This window comes from Bombina bombina, chromosome 2 (genome assembly GCF_027579735.1).
Source record: "Bombina bombina isolate aBomBom1 chromosome 2, aBomBom1.pri, whole genome shotgun sequence".
Lineage (NCBI taxonomy): Eukaryota > Metazoa > Chordata > Amphibia > Anura > Bombinatoridae > Bombina > Bombina bombina.
The window spans coordinates 295407435-295426295 of NC_069500.1; the positions used below are offsets into that span (position 1 = coordinate 295407435).

An 18861-nucleotide genomic window follows, 5' to 3' on the forward strand; every position below is an offset into this window, starting at 1 on the left:
GGAGGACCACTTCTCACCGCTTGGATGAGGACTTCTCCCGGCTTCGTTGAAGACTTCTGCCCACTTGGATGAAGACTTCTCCCGGCTTCATTGAGGATGGATGTCCGGTCTTCAAAAACTGTAAGTGGATCTTCGGGGGTTAGTGTTAGGGTTTTTTTTTAAGGGTTTATTGGGTGGATTTTATTTTTAGCTTAGGGTTTGGGCTGAAAAAGAGCTAAATGTCCTTTTAAGGGCAATGCCCATCCAAATGCCCTTTTCAGGGCAATGGGGAGCTTAGGTTTTTTTAGATAGGATTTTATTTGAGGGGTTTGGTTTTATGGGTGGTGGGTTTTACTGTTGGGGGGTTGTTTGTATTTTTTTACAGGTAAAAGAGCTGATTTCTTTGGGGCAATGCCCCGCAAAAGGCCCTTTTAAGGGCTATTGGCAGTTTAGTTTAGGCTAGGGTTTTTTTATTTGGGGGGGGGGGGGCTTTTTTATTTTGATAGGGCTATTAGATTAGGTGTAATTAGTTTAAATATTTGATAATTTATTTTTTATTTTGTGTAATCTAGTGTTTATTATTTTTTGTAATTTAGTTAATTGTATTTAATTAATGTAATTGTATTTAATTAATTAATGTAATGTAAAAGGTGTTAGTGTAACTTAGCTTAGGTTTTATTTTACAGGTAAATTTGTATTTATTTTAACTAGGTATTTTAACTATTTACTAACTATTCTACCTAGTTAAAATAAATACAAACTTAGCTGTGAAATAAAAATAAAACCTAAGCTAGATACAATGTAACTATTAGTTATATTGTAGCTAGCTTAGGGTTTATTTTACAGGTAAGTATTTAGTTTTAAATAGGAATTATTTAGGTATTAATTGTAATTTTTATTTAGATTTATTTTAATTATGTTAAAGTTAGTGGTGTTAGGGTTAGGGTTAGACTTAGGGTTAGGTAGGTTTAGGAGTTAATAACTTTAGTATAGTGGCAGCGACATTGGGGGCGGCAGATTAGGGGTTAATAAGTGTAGGTAGGTGGCGGCGATGTCGGGGGCGGCAGATTGGGGTTAATAAGTGTAATGTAGGTGGCGGCGACATTGGGGGTGGCATATTAGGGGTTAATAACAGTAATGTTGGTGTCGGCGGTGTCGGGGGCAGCAGATTAGGGGTTAATAAGTGTAATGTAGGTGGCGGCGATGTCGGGGGTGGCGGATTAGGGGTGTTTAGATTCGGGGTTTATGTTAGGGTGTTAGGTGTAAATATAACTTTTCTTTCCCCATAGGAATCAATGGGGCTGCGTTACGGAGCTTTACGCTCCTTTATTGCAGGTGTTAGGCTTTTTTTTGGCCGGCTCTCCCCCATTGATGTCTCTGGGGAAATCGTGCACAAGCATGTAAAACCAGCTCAAAGCAGCGCTGGTATTTAAGTGCGGTATGGAGCTCAACACTGCTATATTGCCTGCTAACGCCGGTTTTCTGCAAACCTGTAATAGCAGCGCTATATATAAGTTAGTACCGAGCCGCTCATAACGCAAAACTCGTAATCTAGCCATATGTTTCTAAATCACAAATTACAAAACTAGTCAGTGAGGTTTAATTTCTTATTAATGTGTGTATTTTGTATATAATATTATACATTTGAATATTTAAGGGACACTAAACTATGTTAATTTATATGTTGTGCCAATAAGTGCATGCAAATAATCCCATTGCTACCTTTACAGTTGCTATAGTGTCCCTACGTATCCCTATTTTGACAATATTTAATTCCTTATACAATGGCTTGTTTTTTTAAGCCCTGTAAGCTACCCAGTATAGATTTTGATTGCTCCTATCACCTGCATTTCTGACCTATTTTTATTGACAGGGTTATAAAAGATCAGGAAAGCATCTGGTGGGAACACACTGTTACTGATTGAGAAGAGCCTTGCCCAAAGTGATAAAAAGCCAAAGGTGGAACAAGTTCATGGGTGAATATTAAAAAAAAAATCATGAGTGAATATTAAAAAAAAACCTTACATTCTATAAATATATATATTCATATCTTGCTAATTAAATTAAATCAGAAACATAAGGAGAACTAGCAAGTGTCATTAAGAAGTGATTCTGCAGCAGAACAAGGTCTTGTTGGTTAGTTCAGTGCTAGTATAGTTAACTGCTTGATATTCTGAAGCTCTCAAGGAAGAAAATCAATTCTAGTCAAGGCACATACAATTTTGATTAGGATAATTATAAGTCATGTGCCATGATAGTTGACAATTGCCTCCTGACAAAAATGACTGAATATTAATGTCTTGGGCATCACATCATCTTGGATTTGATTTATTGAGGACATGAGCTTCTAGCAGACTTTTCTATAAAGCAATGAGGAATATAAAGAAGAGAAAAAGGAAAAAACTGGATCCAACTAGCAAGTGCACTCCAAAGTTTATTCAGAGGTAGGGCTCCCTGCTATCTGTTGTGTTTTGCATATGCGCACATGCGCTTCATCAGAGATATCATGAGGAATACCCAATTTAGGGCTTGGTTATAAGTAGGACTAAAAAATGTGCGCCATTTTTCAAGTACAATCCATAACGTTTTGCTCATATATTGCTCAAGCGATAGTTTAGTGCACACTGCATGTCAGATACCACAGGTGTGTTAATTCCTTCACATAATAGACTTCTACAGGGGTAAAATTCATGTTGGATAAAGCGAAAAGCCAATGGAACACAAAAAATACACTCATGTGGTAGAATGATTCATTTATTGAGTTTTATACTATTTCAATTAAATTTAAAGGGATAGAAATTTGCTCTCATCAGATTAGTGCGACTGAAGACCTAGCATAAAGTGTAAGGGGTAAAAAAAAAACGTGCATAAAGCACAACATAAATACATTATGTATTTACAGGCAGTGAAAACCAGTGGTCCCATAAGTTTGACTTTTATATAGTTCTGGTACCCCTGACATCTTAAAATCATGAAGTCTTCATTGCATAGATGTATATTATATGCCACACCATTTATTTCAATAAAACATGACTATTTAGACATGATCTAAAGAAGAGGCAGATTGGCGAGCTGAAACTTACCTGAGAATGTGCATTGTTTTACATATCTTATGCTGGACACTAGCACTGCACCATTGTGATGTATGCTTTCCTGCTACATGCAACCCTCTTAGAGTTCTGCACCCCTGGTGTACTGTTTTCTGGATTTGGAGCAACTGGAGATGTTGGTGGGATAGCAGAAGTTCTTTAAATGTACAGTACATAAAGACTTAAAGGGACAGTCTAGTATAAATTAAACTTTCATTATTCAGATAGGACTTTTAATTTTAATCAACTTTCCAGTTTACTTTTATCATCAAATTTGATTTTTTTCTTGGTATTCTTAGTTTAAACTAAACATAGGTAGGCTCATATGCTAATTTCTAAGCCTTTGAGGGCTGCCTCTTATCACATGCTTTTTAAATCTCTTTTCAACACAAAGAGACAGAAAGTACACGTGGGCCATATAGATAACACTGTGTTCAGGCACAGGGGGTTATTTAAGATTTAGCACAAAACAATGCTAAATTTAAGACAATAGATAATAAACAGTCACAGTCATGTGATCAGGGGGCTGGAAGAAGGTTCCTAGATACAAGGTAATCAAAGAGGTAAAAAGTATATTAAAATAACTGTGTTGGTTATGCAAAATTGGGAAATGGGTAATAAAGGGATTATCTATCTTTTAAAACAATAACAATTCTATGGTAGACTGTCCCTTTAACTTCTTGAACACAAAAATTGATGCAGCTTTCCCATTTCCTGCTCTGTGCAGAGGATGACATTAGGTTGTCATCCTGCACATATAGAGAAAATAGATCAAAGATCCCATAAACCTAGGGACAGAGAGATTAAAGGGACAGTCAAGTATAAATTAAACTTATTATTCATTATTCAGATAGGACTTTTAATTTTAATCAACTTTCCAATTTACTTTTATCATCATATTTGCTTTTTTCTCTTGGTATTCTTAGTTTAAACTAAACATAGGTAGGCTCATATTCTAATTTCTAAGTCTTTGTGGGCTGCCTCTTTATCACATGCTTTTTAAATCTCTTTTCCACACAAAGAGACAGAAAGTACAAGTGGGCCATATAGATAACACTGTGTTCAGGCACAGGGATTATTTAAGAGTTAGCACAAAACAATGCTAAATTTAAGACAATCCTATATAATAAAAGGCCAAGTGTGTTTGTCCGAAGCTGTCATGCGCAGTAGAGACAGCACAAGGACAAACACACCTGGCCTTTGAGTCCCTAACTGATCTGCGGCAGAAGTGGGCGTGACCGGGTGTGAGAGGGGGCATGGCCGGACATGAATGGTTGTGAAGCGGACGTGGCCGGGCGTGAAGGGGCGTGGCTGGGCACGGTCGCACGATAAAGGGGAGAGAGATAGAGAGGGGAGAGAGATAGAGAGGGGGGAGAGAGAGGGAAGAGAGAGGGGGGAGAGAGAGAGAGAGAGAGAGAGGGGGGGGAGAGAGAGGAGGGAGAGAGAGAGGGGGAAAGAGAGGGAGAGAGAGAGGGGGGAGAGAGAAGGGGAGAGAGAGAGAGAGAGAGGAGGGGAGAGAGAGAGAGGGGGGAGAGAGAGAGGGGGGAGAGAGAGAGGGGGGAGAGGGGAGAGAGAGGGAGAGAGAGAGAGCGGGGGGAGAGAGAGGGATGGAGAGAGACAGAGAGCAAAAGAGAGGGGGGGGGAGAGCGCAAAATAGAAGGGGGAGAGAGTGCAAAAGAGAGGGGGAGAGAGAGTTCAAAAGAGAGGGGGGGAGAGAGAGCGCAAAAAAGAGGGGGGAAGAGCGCAAAAGAGAGGGGGAAGAGAGAGAGCAAAAAAGAGGGGGGAAGAGCACAAAAGAGAGGGGGGAAGAGCGCAAAAGAGAGGGGGGAGAGAGCGCAAAAGAGAGGGGGAGAGAGCGCAAAAGAGAGGGGAGAGAGATGGGGAGAGAGAGGAGGGGAGAGAGCGCAAAAGAGATGGGGGAGAGAGTGCAAAAGAGATGGGGGAGAGAGCACAAAAGAGATGGGGAGAGAGAGAGTGCAAAAGAGATGGGGGAGGGAGAGAGCACAAAAGAGAGGGGAGAGAGAGAGCGCAAAAGAGAGGGGGGAGATAGAGCGCAAAAGAGAGGGGGAGAGAGAGAGCACAAAAGAGAGGGGGGAGAGAGAGAGCTCAAAAGAGAGGGGGAGAGAGAGAGCAAAAGAGAGGGGGAGAGAGCGCAAGGGGTGGGACCGCTGTACTGCAAAAAATGGCCTGTGTGAACGGGCTTTAGGAATAGTAGATAATAAACAGTCACAGTCATGTGATCAGGGGGCTGGAAGAAGGTTCCTAGATACAAGGTAATCACAGAGGTAAAAGTATATTAATATAACTGTGTTGGTTATGCAAAACTGGGGAATGGGTAATAAAGGGATAAGGGATTCTTTTAAAACAATAACAATTATATGGTAGACTATCCCTTTAAAAAGGAAGAATAGTTTACACACCATCCCTCTTCGTCCATTGTTACATGATTTCCTGCTGTTCCTTAGAATTTAGTTAGGTTGGCTAATACATCAATATTACACGGATTAATACCTGGGTGGGACATGAGTAAGATTTACATTAAAGCATAATTATTTAGTAAATAAAAAATGGAATTGAAATTGAGGTGATGATTATTTTTTTACTCTATCCATTTCAGCCATAACAGCTGTGAACATAACATTGAATATGGAAACTACTCTGGTGACATCACAGCTAATGTGAAAGCACTGGCACACAACAAATCACGCCGCCGACCTGCAGAGGTGTGGGTTCAAACATGTTCAGGTCAGCCTTGTGTTCCCTGCTATCAGCAGACCCCAGGAGAGGAGTCAGAGGGTATCCCAGGCTTGTGATGTCACATTGATGCTTTTAATTTTTTACCACTAGTGTCAGTTCACTTTGCGTGTTCATATCCAATAAATGTTTTTATTCTTGAGTCACGTTTGCACCTTCTGTTCCATTGTGTTTTAACAGTTCTTTCTTTTGTTGTGAGAACGTGGGAGGAGTCCCTCTCAGAAGGCAGCATAGACCACCAAAAAGCAGAAACTAGAGAGAGCACTGGCAAAACTGCACACATTGGATTTGGATTTATTTAATCTATAACGCATCTTTTTAAAAATACAGAGCTTGTTTGATTATTTTGTATCAACTGCTGATGACAATATAATTTTAACAAAAAAAAAAGGCGGAGAAAGTCCAGCACAAGTCTCTAGGTAAAAGTCATTGAAAAAATATTGTCATTCAAAAAGAGATAACATCCCTGCACCACTCGTGGGTAAATTGAATACCAACTGAGCTCTGTAGGATAGTGGAGAGAATAATAGAACCTATAAATGTGGCAAACAGACATGTACATCCTGTGACCATATTAAGATCTGTAGTACAAGTCCCACAACACTGGTGACACCTTTGAGACTAAAGGGTGTATCAACTGCAGGAGCACCTTTGTCATCTACCTGATAGACTGTACCTTGTGCTCAAAATCCTATGTAGGTAGAAGTACAAGGGAAGTAGGGACCCGAGTCAGGGAACACTTGTCATATATATCAGGCGAAAGGCCCTGCTCCGCGTTGTTGAGGCATTTCCTTGATGTTCATAATCAAGAGGTGACCAGTTTTAAATGGCAAGCCATTGAAAAAATCCCCAAGAAACCGAGGGGTGGAGATAGACTGTTTGCCCTATGCAGACAAGAAACCTACTAGATTTTTAAACTCAAGTGTTTAACGCCTGTAGGTTTCAACTCCGAGTACGATTTAATCAACTACTGGCACAGGTAGACAGTAATTGGTGTCTATCCTAGTATCGTATGTGGCAATACTAGTTATCTCCCAAATTGTAATAATTATCACTAGGTTCCTTTAATATAATGTAACCTTTATTCAAATACAACTTAGGAGAATGGAGCCTAGGACATTCTATATGTATATATACACTAGTTCTATCTTATACCTGTAGATTATCTAAGAGGAATGTGATCAGATTAATTTAACATAGTACTAGGCTCAGGTTGCCTATGACCCTATAAGGGCTAATAATGGTTGTTGTAGACACTGACCATTAACTTGGGAAGTTAGCTCTGAGCAGCCAACTATAGGATCATGGGACCCAGGGATAACATTGTTGGATGTGCCCTTAACTCATATCTATATATGCCTCTATCTGAATCTCAATCTACTAATTAGTGTACACGATGAGTTATGTATCCTATGCAAAGTTTATTATACCTATGGCCTTATCATTATATGTATAATTTTTTTTTTTTTTACTTGATTTTCAAATGTTGATTGCAGATGGGCATATCTAGATATGTTCTCCCATATTCCTAGCTGAATTAGGAGATGCTTGCCTCATTTAGATAGAACTTCTCTGGATGAATGTCTATACTGTTACAAATTTATGATCACCATACTTGGATATATATATATATATATATATATATATATACTGTATATATATATATATATATATATATATATATATATCATGCAATGCCTGTAAGGTTATCTCCTAACATATTTAGACTGCATCCTTTTCTCCAGCTTCATTTGTGTTTGACACCTTTAATTATGTGTAATTACTGAGCCAATGTGTGGTTTGTTTTTTACCAATTAGAATGTTTCCTTTCCTTTTTAAGGTATGAACAGCTGTTTTAAGCTATGTCTATGATTACAGTCTCTTGGACCGAAACCGGTCAGACTATTTACCGGCTCTGTATTATGGATCCATTTCCATTACCTCCTTTCTGCTTTTAAGATTTTTCAATAAAGTGCCGAATGACTTTTACCTAGAGGCTTGTGCTTGACTTTTTCCTCCTTTTTTTTTTTTGCTACTATATTCGTGGATTACAGGGATCCGCTTTTAAAAGTCCTACCTAACTCTTTTTCCAGCCGTGACAGCTTTTGCACTCCCACCCTATGTAATCTTTCTCTAGTTGGCAGAGAACACTAGTTCCGGGTTTGTTTGAATCCCTCTTCCGGTCACATGGTTCCTCATCACATACAGGAAAAATAGCGTTTAGTAAGAAGCTGCTCCGAAACGCTGTAACAGTAAAGTTGTGAACCAACGCAATCGGAATCGAATGACCGCTGCTCCCAGACGTTGCCAGACCATAGTAAGGGTGAGTGAAGCAACTTCTTATGGTCTTTGCAGACGGATGGCTCATTACTGCTGTTTAACACTATCTCTGCCTGACAGTAGAAGATAACTGGAAAAAGGTACAAAAACTGCAGGTCGCATATGCTGCTTTATCCTTAAATCCTTACATTGTACCTGTGCATAGTGCAGGTCTGTAGAGGAAGGTATAGCAGTGTGTAGATAAGTGTAGCAGCCATTAAAAGCTGAAGTCTATCTAGTCTCACCCTCACTGTATTTGGGATACATAACGTTTGTAGGGCACTCTATACTGGACTCCTGTGTCAAAGTATAAAATATTTCATTTGCCAAGGTTCTACATAACTTTTGCTCACACATTTAACTTGTTCATCTCCCCTTTTTTGACAATATAACTTTGTTTTCAATTACAAAGTTTCAAGTAAGACAAATCTGCAGTAGAATATAATGACTATAAAGGATCATTTTGACTTGTTGACTTTTAACCAGCCATACTTTTATTGTTATTTGGCTATAGCTTGTACCTATTCCAATCGGAATCCGCCCACCTTTTTAAGTACATAGGTTATATAGAGTATAATAGAATCTTCTACTATTTCTGTTACCAGACTAACCTTGCCAAGCAGTTTTCTTCAGCAGCGCACCGTAGGTTGTACATGGACATTTTCTGCACGTAAATAGAGGCTTGTATATAATAAGGATCTGGAACTAAATCTGGAAGACCTAAGAATGAAGAGCAAAAATATGAATCAATATATATATATATATATATATATAATGTTACCTTTATGGAAATAATGTGTTGGCAATAGCTCCTATTTCACTTCAATACAAAACACCTGCAAATCATTGTCCTCATGCTTGAGTGATATTTCAGTATTTTAAACAATTTTAATCCATATCAAGGGGCTGAATTATCAAGCTCCTTCAGGCTCCCCGGAAGCAGCAGTTATGAAGCAGCGGTCTTAAGACCACTGCTCCATAACTGGTCAGCTGCCTCTGAGACTGTGGTCTGCAATCCGCAAATCTGCAGGGGGCGGCTTAGCACAAGCAGTTCTGGTGAACTGCTTGTGCAATGTTAAATGCCGACAGTGTATGCTGTCGGCATTCAGCGATGTCTGTCGGACATGATACGGTACATTGATAAATTGGCCCACAAAGTCTCACTTGAAATTTGTATACAATATAACAAGAAAAAATAGTTAAAGAGATATATTATTCTTTTATTTTCTAATTATGTATATGAAATTGCAGTTATAAAACACATTAACATTTTTTTGTATAAGTAAAGGGTTAATTGTATGATTATGTCATGGGGACTGGATGATGGATGAAGTACAACTCCTACAGAAAATAAAATATTTTTTAAGCACATCTGTTTTAAAGGGGGGGGGGGGGAACAACACTAATGCATTTTGAAACATTCTCTTTTAGAACAGAGAAAATGTTAGTATTATGTTCTATTAAACATAAGAAACACGCATTTCACATGCTTTTTAAGGAGGTTTTTTCAGACTTTCAGAAAGTAAAATATACGCAACCAAAGCAAGAATAAATGTCAGCAAATCTATTCATTTTTGATGTTTCAATAAAAGTTTTTTTTTTCATTTAATCAAAAACATGAATTCATGACATGTGCAAACCAAAAACTTCATATAATTTTATGGAATTTGATATTTAACATATTTTAAAATTTGTAAACAACAATTTTTTTTTACCATAAATAAAAAATGTTGGATGCTAATCTATATTATTAGATGAGGTACTTTCTTGCAGAAATAAATTAATAAATGTAGTCAGATCCTGCAGGAATGGTTGGATAGGTAGGAAACAAACCACAAAAGGTATGGATAACAAATAGTGAAGAGTTTGTAAAAATAGATGATGGTCTACTATGTCAAATGCTGCAGAGAGCTGTAGAATAATAAAAGCAAAGTGTTTGTTAGCTTTTTAAGTTATGTTTCTGTGGAGCATTTAGAGCAGAGATTGCCTGATTGGTAGAGGTCTAGTAAAGAGTTGGATGAAAGTCTGTTAAGAAATTAATTTGTTTAGAGGCAAAACGTAAGAAGGTAAAGTAAGAAGATTGGGTGATAAGGAATGGGCTCAATGGGAAAAGTTGTGCAAACAGAGGAGGTTAAAAGGTTAAATACCTCATCCTCTGTGGTAATAGAGAAACTAGATTGTTTCAATAGAAGCAGGGGCAGGCAGAGTGGTAGTTGATGGGATTAGGCATGTGAGGATGTTGTTACTAATGGTTTCAGCACTCCCATTTACTTCCTGTGCAGCAGTTGCTGGTGGCAGATAGATGGCACTCAAGTACTAGCCTATTTAGGAAGTGAAGTATAGTGAATACACACATCCTCTTGAGAAAGCACCCAGAAGCGGGTGAGAGACGCATTGGGGCAGTGTGTTTTAGCCCTTGAGACATCAGTTCTCTATCCAGAAGTAAAGTTATGTCGGGTGGTGATGTCACACGCCGAACTGGGAGATCACTTGAAACGGACTTGGAGAAGCCTGTTTTCTGTGAGGGCTCTGAGAAAATTGACAAAGATACCTTTATGTGCAATCTGTGTTTTTATGCTTGTGAGTACCCTATATCAGTGTAAATAAAGTGCTGTGTCAAAACGTTATTACACTATTTGGGGCTTTCTTTTATTCCTCAGTTTATTGCGCTCTTTTTGTCTGGGAGAATCTGCAATGTGTACAAGCTGCAAGACAAGCAGCGTTTGAAGGAACTGCAGCTGGTGACTACAGGGAGTGCAGAATTATTAGGCAAATGAGTATTTTGACCACATCATCCTCTTTATGCATGTTGTCTTACTCCAAGCTGTATAGGCTCGAAAGCCTACTACCAATTAAGCATATTAGGTGATGTGCATCTCTGTAATGAGAAGGGGTGTGGTCTAATGACATCAACACCCTATATCAGGTGTGCATAATTATTAGGAAACTTCCTTTCCTTTGGCAAAATGGGTCAAAAGAAGGACTTGACAGGCTCAGAAAAGTAAAAAATAGTGAGATATCTTGCAGAGGGATGCAGCACTCTTAAAATTGCAAAGCTTCTGAAGCGTGATCATCGAACAATCAAGCGTTTCATTCAAAATAGTCAACAGGGTCGCAAGAAGCGTGTGGAAAAACCAAGGCGCAAAATAACTGCCCATGAACTGAGAAAAGTCAAGTGTGCAGCTGCCAAGATGCCACTTGCCACCAGTTTGGCCATATTTCAGAGCTGCAACATCACTGGAGTGCCCAAAAGCACAAGGTGTGCAATACTCAGAGACATGGCCAAGGTAAGAAAGGCTGAAAGACGACCACCACTGAACAAGACACACAAGCTGAAACGTCAAGACTGGGCCAAGAAATATCTCAAGACTGATTTTTCTAAGGTTTTATGGACTGATGAAATGAGAGTGAGTCTTGATGGGCCAGATGGATGGGCCCGTGGCTGGATTGGTAAAGGGCAGAGAGCTCCAGTCCGACTCAGACGCCAGCAAGGTGGAGGTGGAGTACTGGTTTGGGCTGGTATCATCAAAGATGAGCTTGTGGGGCCTTTTCGGGTTGAGGATGGAGTCAAGCTCAACTCCCAGTCCTACTGCCAGTTTCTGGAAGACACCTTCTTCAAGCAGTGGTACAGGAAGAAGTCTGCATCCTTCAAGAAAAACATGATTTTCATGCAGGACAATGCTCCATCACACGCGTCCAAGTACTCCACAGCGTGGCTGGCAAGAAAGGGTATAAAAGAAGAAAATCTAATGACATGGCCTCCTTGTTCACCTGATCTGAACCCCATTGAGAACCTGTGGTCCATCATCAAATATGAGATTTACAAGGAGGGAAAACAGTACACCTCTCTGAACAGTGTCTGGGAGGCTGTGGTTGCTGCTGCACGCAATGTTGATGGTGAACAGATCAAAACACTGACAGAATCCATGGATGGCAGGCTTTTGAGTGTCCTTACAAAGAAAGGTGGCTATATTGGTCACTGATTTGTTTTTGTTTTGTTTTTGAATGTCAGAAATGTATATTTGTGAATGTTGAGATGTTATATTGGTTTCACTGGTAAAAATAAATAATTGAAATGGGTATATATTTGTTTTTTGTTAAGTTGCCTAATAATTATGCACAGTAATAGTCACCTGCACACACAGATATCCCCCTAAAATAGCTATAACTAAAAACAAACTAAAAACTACTTCCAAAACTATTCAGCTTTGATATTAATGAGTTTTTTGGGTTCATTGAGAACATGGTTGTTGTTCAATAATAAAATTAATCCTCAAAAATACAACTTGCCTAATAATTCTGCACTCCCTGTATTGAGAGAAATAGCAAAGATCTGCTACATGTTGGAACTAAGAACTATTCCCACTTGGAATTGTTACATATCAGTTACTATTCATTTAGAATAAGATAATTGTGTGTGAGACTGCAATATTTACACTTAATAGTTGTATTGATTGGTTTTAGCGCTGACTCTAAGTTTTTTTTATCTCTAACATCACCTTTTGTTTTAATAATGCTTATTAAGCATTTGGGCACTGAAGCACACCAGTTGGTTTAGTTTAGCAAGCAGAATTTACCCCTATTCATCCATTATGCATGTCTTAAGCTGCGCAACTGTACGAGCCTAGAAAAGTCGGCGGCGCTTCTGGACACTGTTGAAGTATGGCTTCTCATTTGCATAGTAAAGCCATAACTTACATCTGTGGATGCAGCGGTGAATGGTGTTCTCTGACAAAGGTTTACCAAAGTATTCCTGAGCCCATGTCAGGATATCCATTACAGACTTATGACGGTTTTTGAGGCAGTGACGTCTGAGGGATCAGAGATCACATGCATTCAGAAGTGGCTTTCGGCCTTGCCCTTTACACTCCGAGAATTGACTGGACTCCTTGAATCTTTTAATTATATTGTACACTGTAAGGTGAAATGCCCAAAATCATACCGATTTATCTTAGGGGAATGTTGTTCTTAAAGTGTTGGATTATTTGCTGACACATCTGTTGGCAGGTGGGCAAGCCTCGACCCATTCTTGCTCTTGAACGACTAGGCATTTTTTGGAGGCTCCTTATATACTATGATTACACGATTGCCTCACCTGTTTCACATCACCTTCTTATTTCAACTTGTCACATCGCTATTAGTCCTACATTTCCCATGTCCCAACTTTTTGGAACATGTTGCAGTCATTAGATTTGAAATGAGTGTATATTTTCAAAATACATTCAATTCACAAAGTAAAACATCAAATAATGTGTTTTTAATATAGTACAGGGTGAACTGAATTTTCTACTCTTTTTGTTTGATTTGTTTGCATTTTCAATACTGTCCCAACTTTTTGTACACCAGACACATTCTCATATTACACATACACACACCACACACACTCTCATATAGCACACACCACACACACTCTCATACAACACACACACTCTCATTCAATACACACACTCTCATATAACACATGCCACACACACTCTCATACAACACACACCACACACACTCTCATATATCACACACACCACACACACAATGTACCAGATCATAAACCAGATCGTAAGTCCCGTCTCTGTTATTCCCTTTTGTTTTACACAATCATGGTCACAACAACACTTCACTCAAGTCATTGAAATTCATATTAAACTAAAAGTAAAAGACTCAATGCTTGATTATTTACCTTAGTTGGAGAAAGTGTAAGGGATAAGAAAACAACATTAGTAAAAGAGCCAAACTGAACAATAACAGAGCAATAGATTGCATAACAATAGCTATACAAAATGACAAGAAACAAAGTTGTCTTTAACCTTAATTGTAAGGTAAAAAGGATGGAACGGAGACAAAGATTGCTTTCTGCCATTCATCAATTTCTAATTATTTGATCATGACAGCTATTTTATAGTAAAAATAGAAGTCTTCGTATTTCCAACTTTAATTCTATCCAAAATGACACAAAGTGGAAACATGAAACCATTTAGCTTACATTAAAAAAAAAATTTGAGCTGGCTCCATAAATTAGTGTTTTAGAAACAGCTGTACTTATGAGGGAATGAGCCACAAAGACTGATTCAATGCCAGCTAAAGACATAGTCCAGAGCAAAGAGCAGAACAATTCTTGACTGGAGAGTGGTTCATAAGGCTTTACAAAGACACATAACTCCACAGAGCAGAAGGATTCTGTAATTTAACTTGAGAAATGTAGCTCTTTAAACAACAAACTAAACACAATTTTGAAAAAATTATACTACTTTATGAAAAAGGGCTTTATTGACAGAGCAACTGAAGCATCTGGTGAACAGCAGTCAATGCTTTGTCCTTCACTCATAGTCCTATAGAATTTCCATTGGTCAGCAAAAGTGTAAACTTTTTTCCCATGCGCTAATAAACTTATAATGACCAGGGTATAAGAAACCCTCTTCTAATTCTTGGAGCCTTAGACTCATAACAGATTTTGTACAACTACTAATAGAGCTTTGGAAGGTTACATTATGGCAGTCAAATACAAGCATCTTAAAAAATCAGATGACTTAAAGGGGCATGATACCTAAATGTTGAAGCACTTGAGTGATGCATCATAGCTGTAAAAAGCTGAATAGAAAATATGATCTGAACAGCTCTATGTAAAATATAAGATATTTTACCTTATAATTTCCTAATTAGCCACATCCCATTGTAAGGGGATTTTAAGCAGCAAATCAGGATGCAAATCACAGGATTTGCAAGGAGCGTGCATCTGGCATGTACAGCCACGTTATTTCCCTCCTCAGTTTAAGGGACTTTAATATGAAATCTCATTAGATCAAAATAAAGCAAAGTGTGACATCTGCATTGATGAAGCTGATTGGCTGTTTTTTTCCAACATGCAGCTGATAGTAGCTGAAGGATAACTGTTCACAGAACGTTTACTCTGGTGAGCTGAAGAAATTATGAAGTAAATTGTCTTCCTTTTTTACATAGAGATGTTCAGATAATATTTTCTTGTCCATTTTTACAGTTATGCTGTTCTAGGTGATTTAGCATATGAATATTATGTCCCTTTAACCAGAAAGACAATAAGAAGCCGCTCTATTATACTTGAGCTGTTTCAAACGTGACTATTTGACTATGTACCCTCTACATGTCCCTGTTATGTTACTCTATGTTCACTGCATTTATATCCCTGATGTTGTGTTATATACCCCATTTTATGAAAGCAGCACACCAGTTACCTTGAGCAGTATTGTATTTGTCTGGATTATGTGACCAAGCTTTCTTCGTTATGCACTGAGTCTGTACAGTACCTCTTTGTTTGCCTTTCAATGTTAACTGGATTCTTTTGCATTGTAGGTTACTGATTCAAGCTATTTTAAGAGATAGTGACATAAGTGTATATCTAAAAGAGTGATTTCTGTTCCTACTGCTGTTAAGCATACTGTGCCTTTAAAGAGGCCTAGACGATCAATTAGGCCTTAATTGCAGTAGTCTATATTAGCTCTGTGTTTTTAGCATGTGGTTGCTTGTATATTGAGTTACTGATCCTCTTACTCTGGCAATTACTACTTTGATATACTGGTTGACTCCTGCTTCCCCTAACTACGTTTTTGTATTAACCCCTTGTTTGTGACTGACTTTGTATTAGATTTTGGCTTGTTTATGGAAACTGCATTTGTTAAATGATTTTGTGCAGCTTTTCCCTGTGAGGTCTAGACCTGGATTTTCTGAGTTCATTTAAGTATCCTATACATGTATATTGTCTGTATAGCGAGACTAAACGTATACAAAAAGTATGTCTTTCTTTGATATTCAAATTCATAAACTCATAGTTACTTTCTAGTACTTAAAGGGACATTAAACACCTAAAGATATTAATATAAATGGTTTAATTACATGAAGTCAAACAACTTTGCAATATACGTTGATTATTTATTTTCTTCTTCTTTCCTGTAATTTAATTCTGAATATTGTGGGCTTTCTAATTCATCTTAAACATGGAACTGTAGACACCACTATATTCCACACAGTCATTGGTTGCACACTCTAGTAAGCCATTTATAATCATTCCTAAATGGCCTCAGCAGAAAAGGTAACCTAAGTTAAAATATGGCGGTGCCCCCTGCTTTATGGACAATAACTTAACCTTTATTTTTTCAATATTTAAACAACTAATATAATTTTTATAAATACATGTACAAATTATTCTCAGGCTAATCTGTACTCTAAATACATCCTTCAAGCAATAATTTATTTACACCTAGATTTAGAGTTTTGCGGCCAAAGGGGTGCGTTAGCTACGCGTCTTTTTTTTCTAGCACTGCTTCTAAACAACGCTGGTATTGAGAGTTCTCTGAAGGGCTGCGTTAGGCTCCAAAAAGGGAGCGTACAGGCATATTTACCGCCACTTCAACTCTCAATACCAGCGTTGCTTACGGTAGCGGCTAGCTGGAAAAACGTGCTCATGCACGATTCCCCCATAGGAAACAATAGGGCAGTTTGGGCAGAAAAAAAACCTAACACCTGCAAAAAAGCAGCGTTCAGCTCCTAACGCAGCCCCATTGTTTCCTATGGGGAAACACTTTCTAAGTCTGCACCTAACACCCTAACATGTACCCCGAGTCTAAACACCCCTAACCTTATACTTATTAACCCCTAATCTGCCGCCCCCGCTATCGCTGACCCCTATAGCTATTTAATAGCTATTGTACCTAGTTAAAATAAATACAAAGTTGCCTGTAAAATAAATATAAATCCTAAAATAGCTACAATATAATTATTTGTTATATTGTAGCTATATTAGGGTTTATTTTACAGGTAAGTATTTAGCTTTAAATAGGAATACTTTATTTAATAAGAGTTAATTTATTTCGTTACAATAAAATTATATTTAACTTAGGGGGGTGTTAGGGTTAGGGTTAGACTTAGCTTTAGGGGTTAATACATTTATTATAGTAGCGGCGAGGTCCGGTCGACAGATTAGGGGTTAATACTTGAAGTTAGGTGGCGGCGATGTTAGGGAGGGCAGATTAGGGGTTAATACTATTTATTATAGGGTTTGCGAGGCGGGAGTGTGGCGGTTTAGGGGTTAATACATTTATTAGAGTGGCGGCGAGGTCCGGTCGGCAGATTAGGGGTTAATAAGTGTAGTTAGGTAGTGGCGACGTTGGAGGGGCAGATTAGGAGTTAATAAATATAATATAGGGGTTGGCGATGTTAGGGACAGCATATTAGGGGTTCATATGGATAATGTAGGTGGCGGCGATGTGCGGTCTTCAGATTAGGGGTTAAAAAAATGTATTATAGTGCGGCGATGTGGGGGGGCCTCGGTTTAGGGGTACATAGGTAGTTTATGGGTGTTAGTGTACTTTAGAGCACAGTAGTTAAGAGCTTTATGAACCGGCGTTAGCCCAGAAAGCTCTTAAAGGGACACTGAACCCAAATTTTTTCTTTTGTAATTCAGAAAGAGCATGCAATTTTAAGCAACTTTCTAATTTGTTCCTATTATCAATTTTTCTTCATTCTCTTGCTATGTTTATTTGAAAAAGAAGGCATCTAAGCTTTTTTTGGTTTTAGTACTCTGGGCAGCACTTTTTTATTGGTGGATGAATTTATCCACCAATCAGCAAGGACAACCCAGGTTGTTCACCAAAAATGGGTCGGCATCTAAACTTACATTTGTGCATTTCAAATAAAGATACCAAGAGAATGAAGAAAATTTGATAATAGGAGTAAATTAGAAAGTTGCTTAAAATTTCATGCTCTATCTGAATCATGAAAGAATAAATTTGGGTACAGTGTCCCTTTAACTACTGACTTTTTTCTGCGGCTGGAGTCTTGTCGGTAGAGGGTCTAATGCTCACTTCAGCCAAGACTCTCAATACCGGCGTTAGGAAGATCCCATTGAAAAGATAGGATACGCAATTGGCGTAAGGGGATCTGTGGTATGGAAAAGTCACGGCTTGGAAGTGAGCGTTAGACCCTTTCCTGGCTGACTTTAAATACCAGCGGGCAGTAAAAAGCAGCGTTAGGACCCCTTAACGCTGCTTTTGACGGCTACCGCAGAACTCTAAATCTAGGCGTTAGTGTTTAATGTCCCTTTAATCGTTGTTTGATTTATAGGAGCTGATTATAGTACTAAAGAGTGTTCAGCTACTAAGTTAAGTCTTATTGCTCTCTTACCCCTGGCCCCTGTTGTATCACTGTGTTAACATTAAATAGCCTCTCAGCCATTGATTCCAGATTATTACACTTGAAACAGCACTCCACCTGAAACTGAGATAATGGGTGCTTGGACAGGAAAAGTGTTTGTTTTTTGTTACAGATAGTTCAGCTTTCAAGCATGGTCATATACATTTTTTTTAAATATTTTTATATTAATAAAGAGTATTTTGGTAAGCTCGGCCATTGATTCCAGCTCCTTGACATTTGACAGCATTTCTAGCTGCTGGGGAAGATGCATGCTTGGCCAGGAAAGCAGTTTGCTGTTTGTTAACCCCCCCCCCCCCTGCATCTTGAACTATTTTGAGGGGAATGGGATCTTTATTTGAAATGGAGCACTAGGCAGGTTTTTGGCAGGGTGGATAAATATTAATGATTTTTTTTTTATTGAAATCAGATTTTTTTTTTTTATTGAAATCAGATTTTTTTTTTATGAAATGCTTTTTGAGAATCAAACTGCTAGATTATGAGTCTTGCGTTAGGGTTAAAAAGCAGCGTTGAGAGGTCCCAACGCTGCTTTTTAACGCCCGCTGGT

At 38.4% G+C, this 18861-nt stretch overlaps 1 protein-coding gene across 1 annotated transcript in view; it reads right to left on the reverse strand.

Annotated features, from left to right (window-relative positions):
- The window catches only part of LOX (lysyl oxidase), a 117658-nt gene that overhangs the window by 81273 nt on the left and 17524 nt on the right, over window positions 1–18861 (reverse strand). Inside the window, exon 2 of the mRNA XM_053700485.1 lies at window positions 8753–8861. Coding sequence (XP_053556460.1) covers window positions 8753–8861 — 109 coding nt within the window. The remainder of the gene's footprint in view (window positions 1–8752; window positions 8862–18861) is intronic.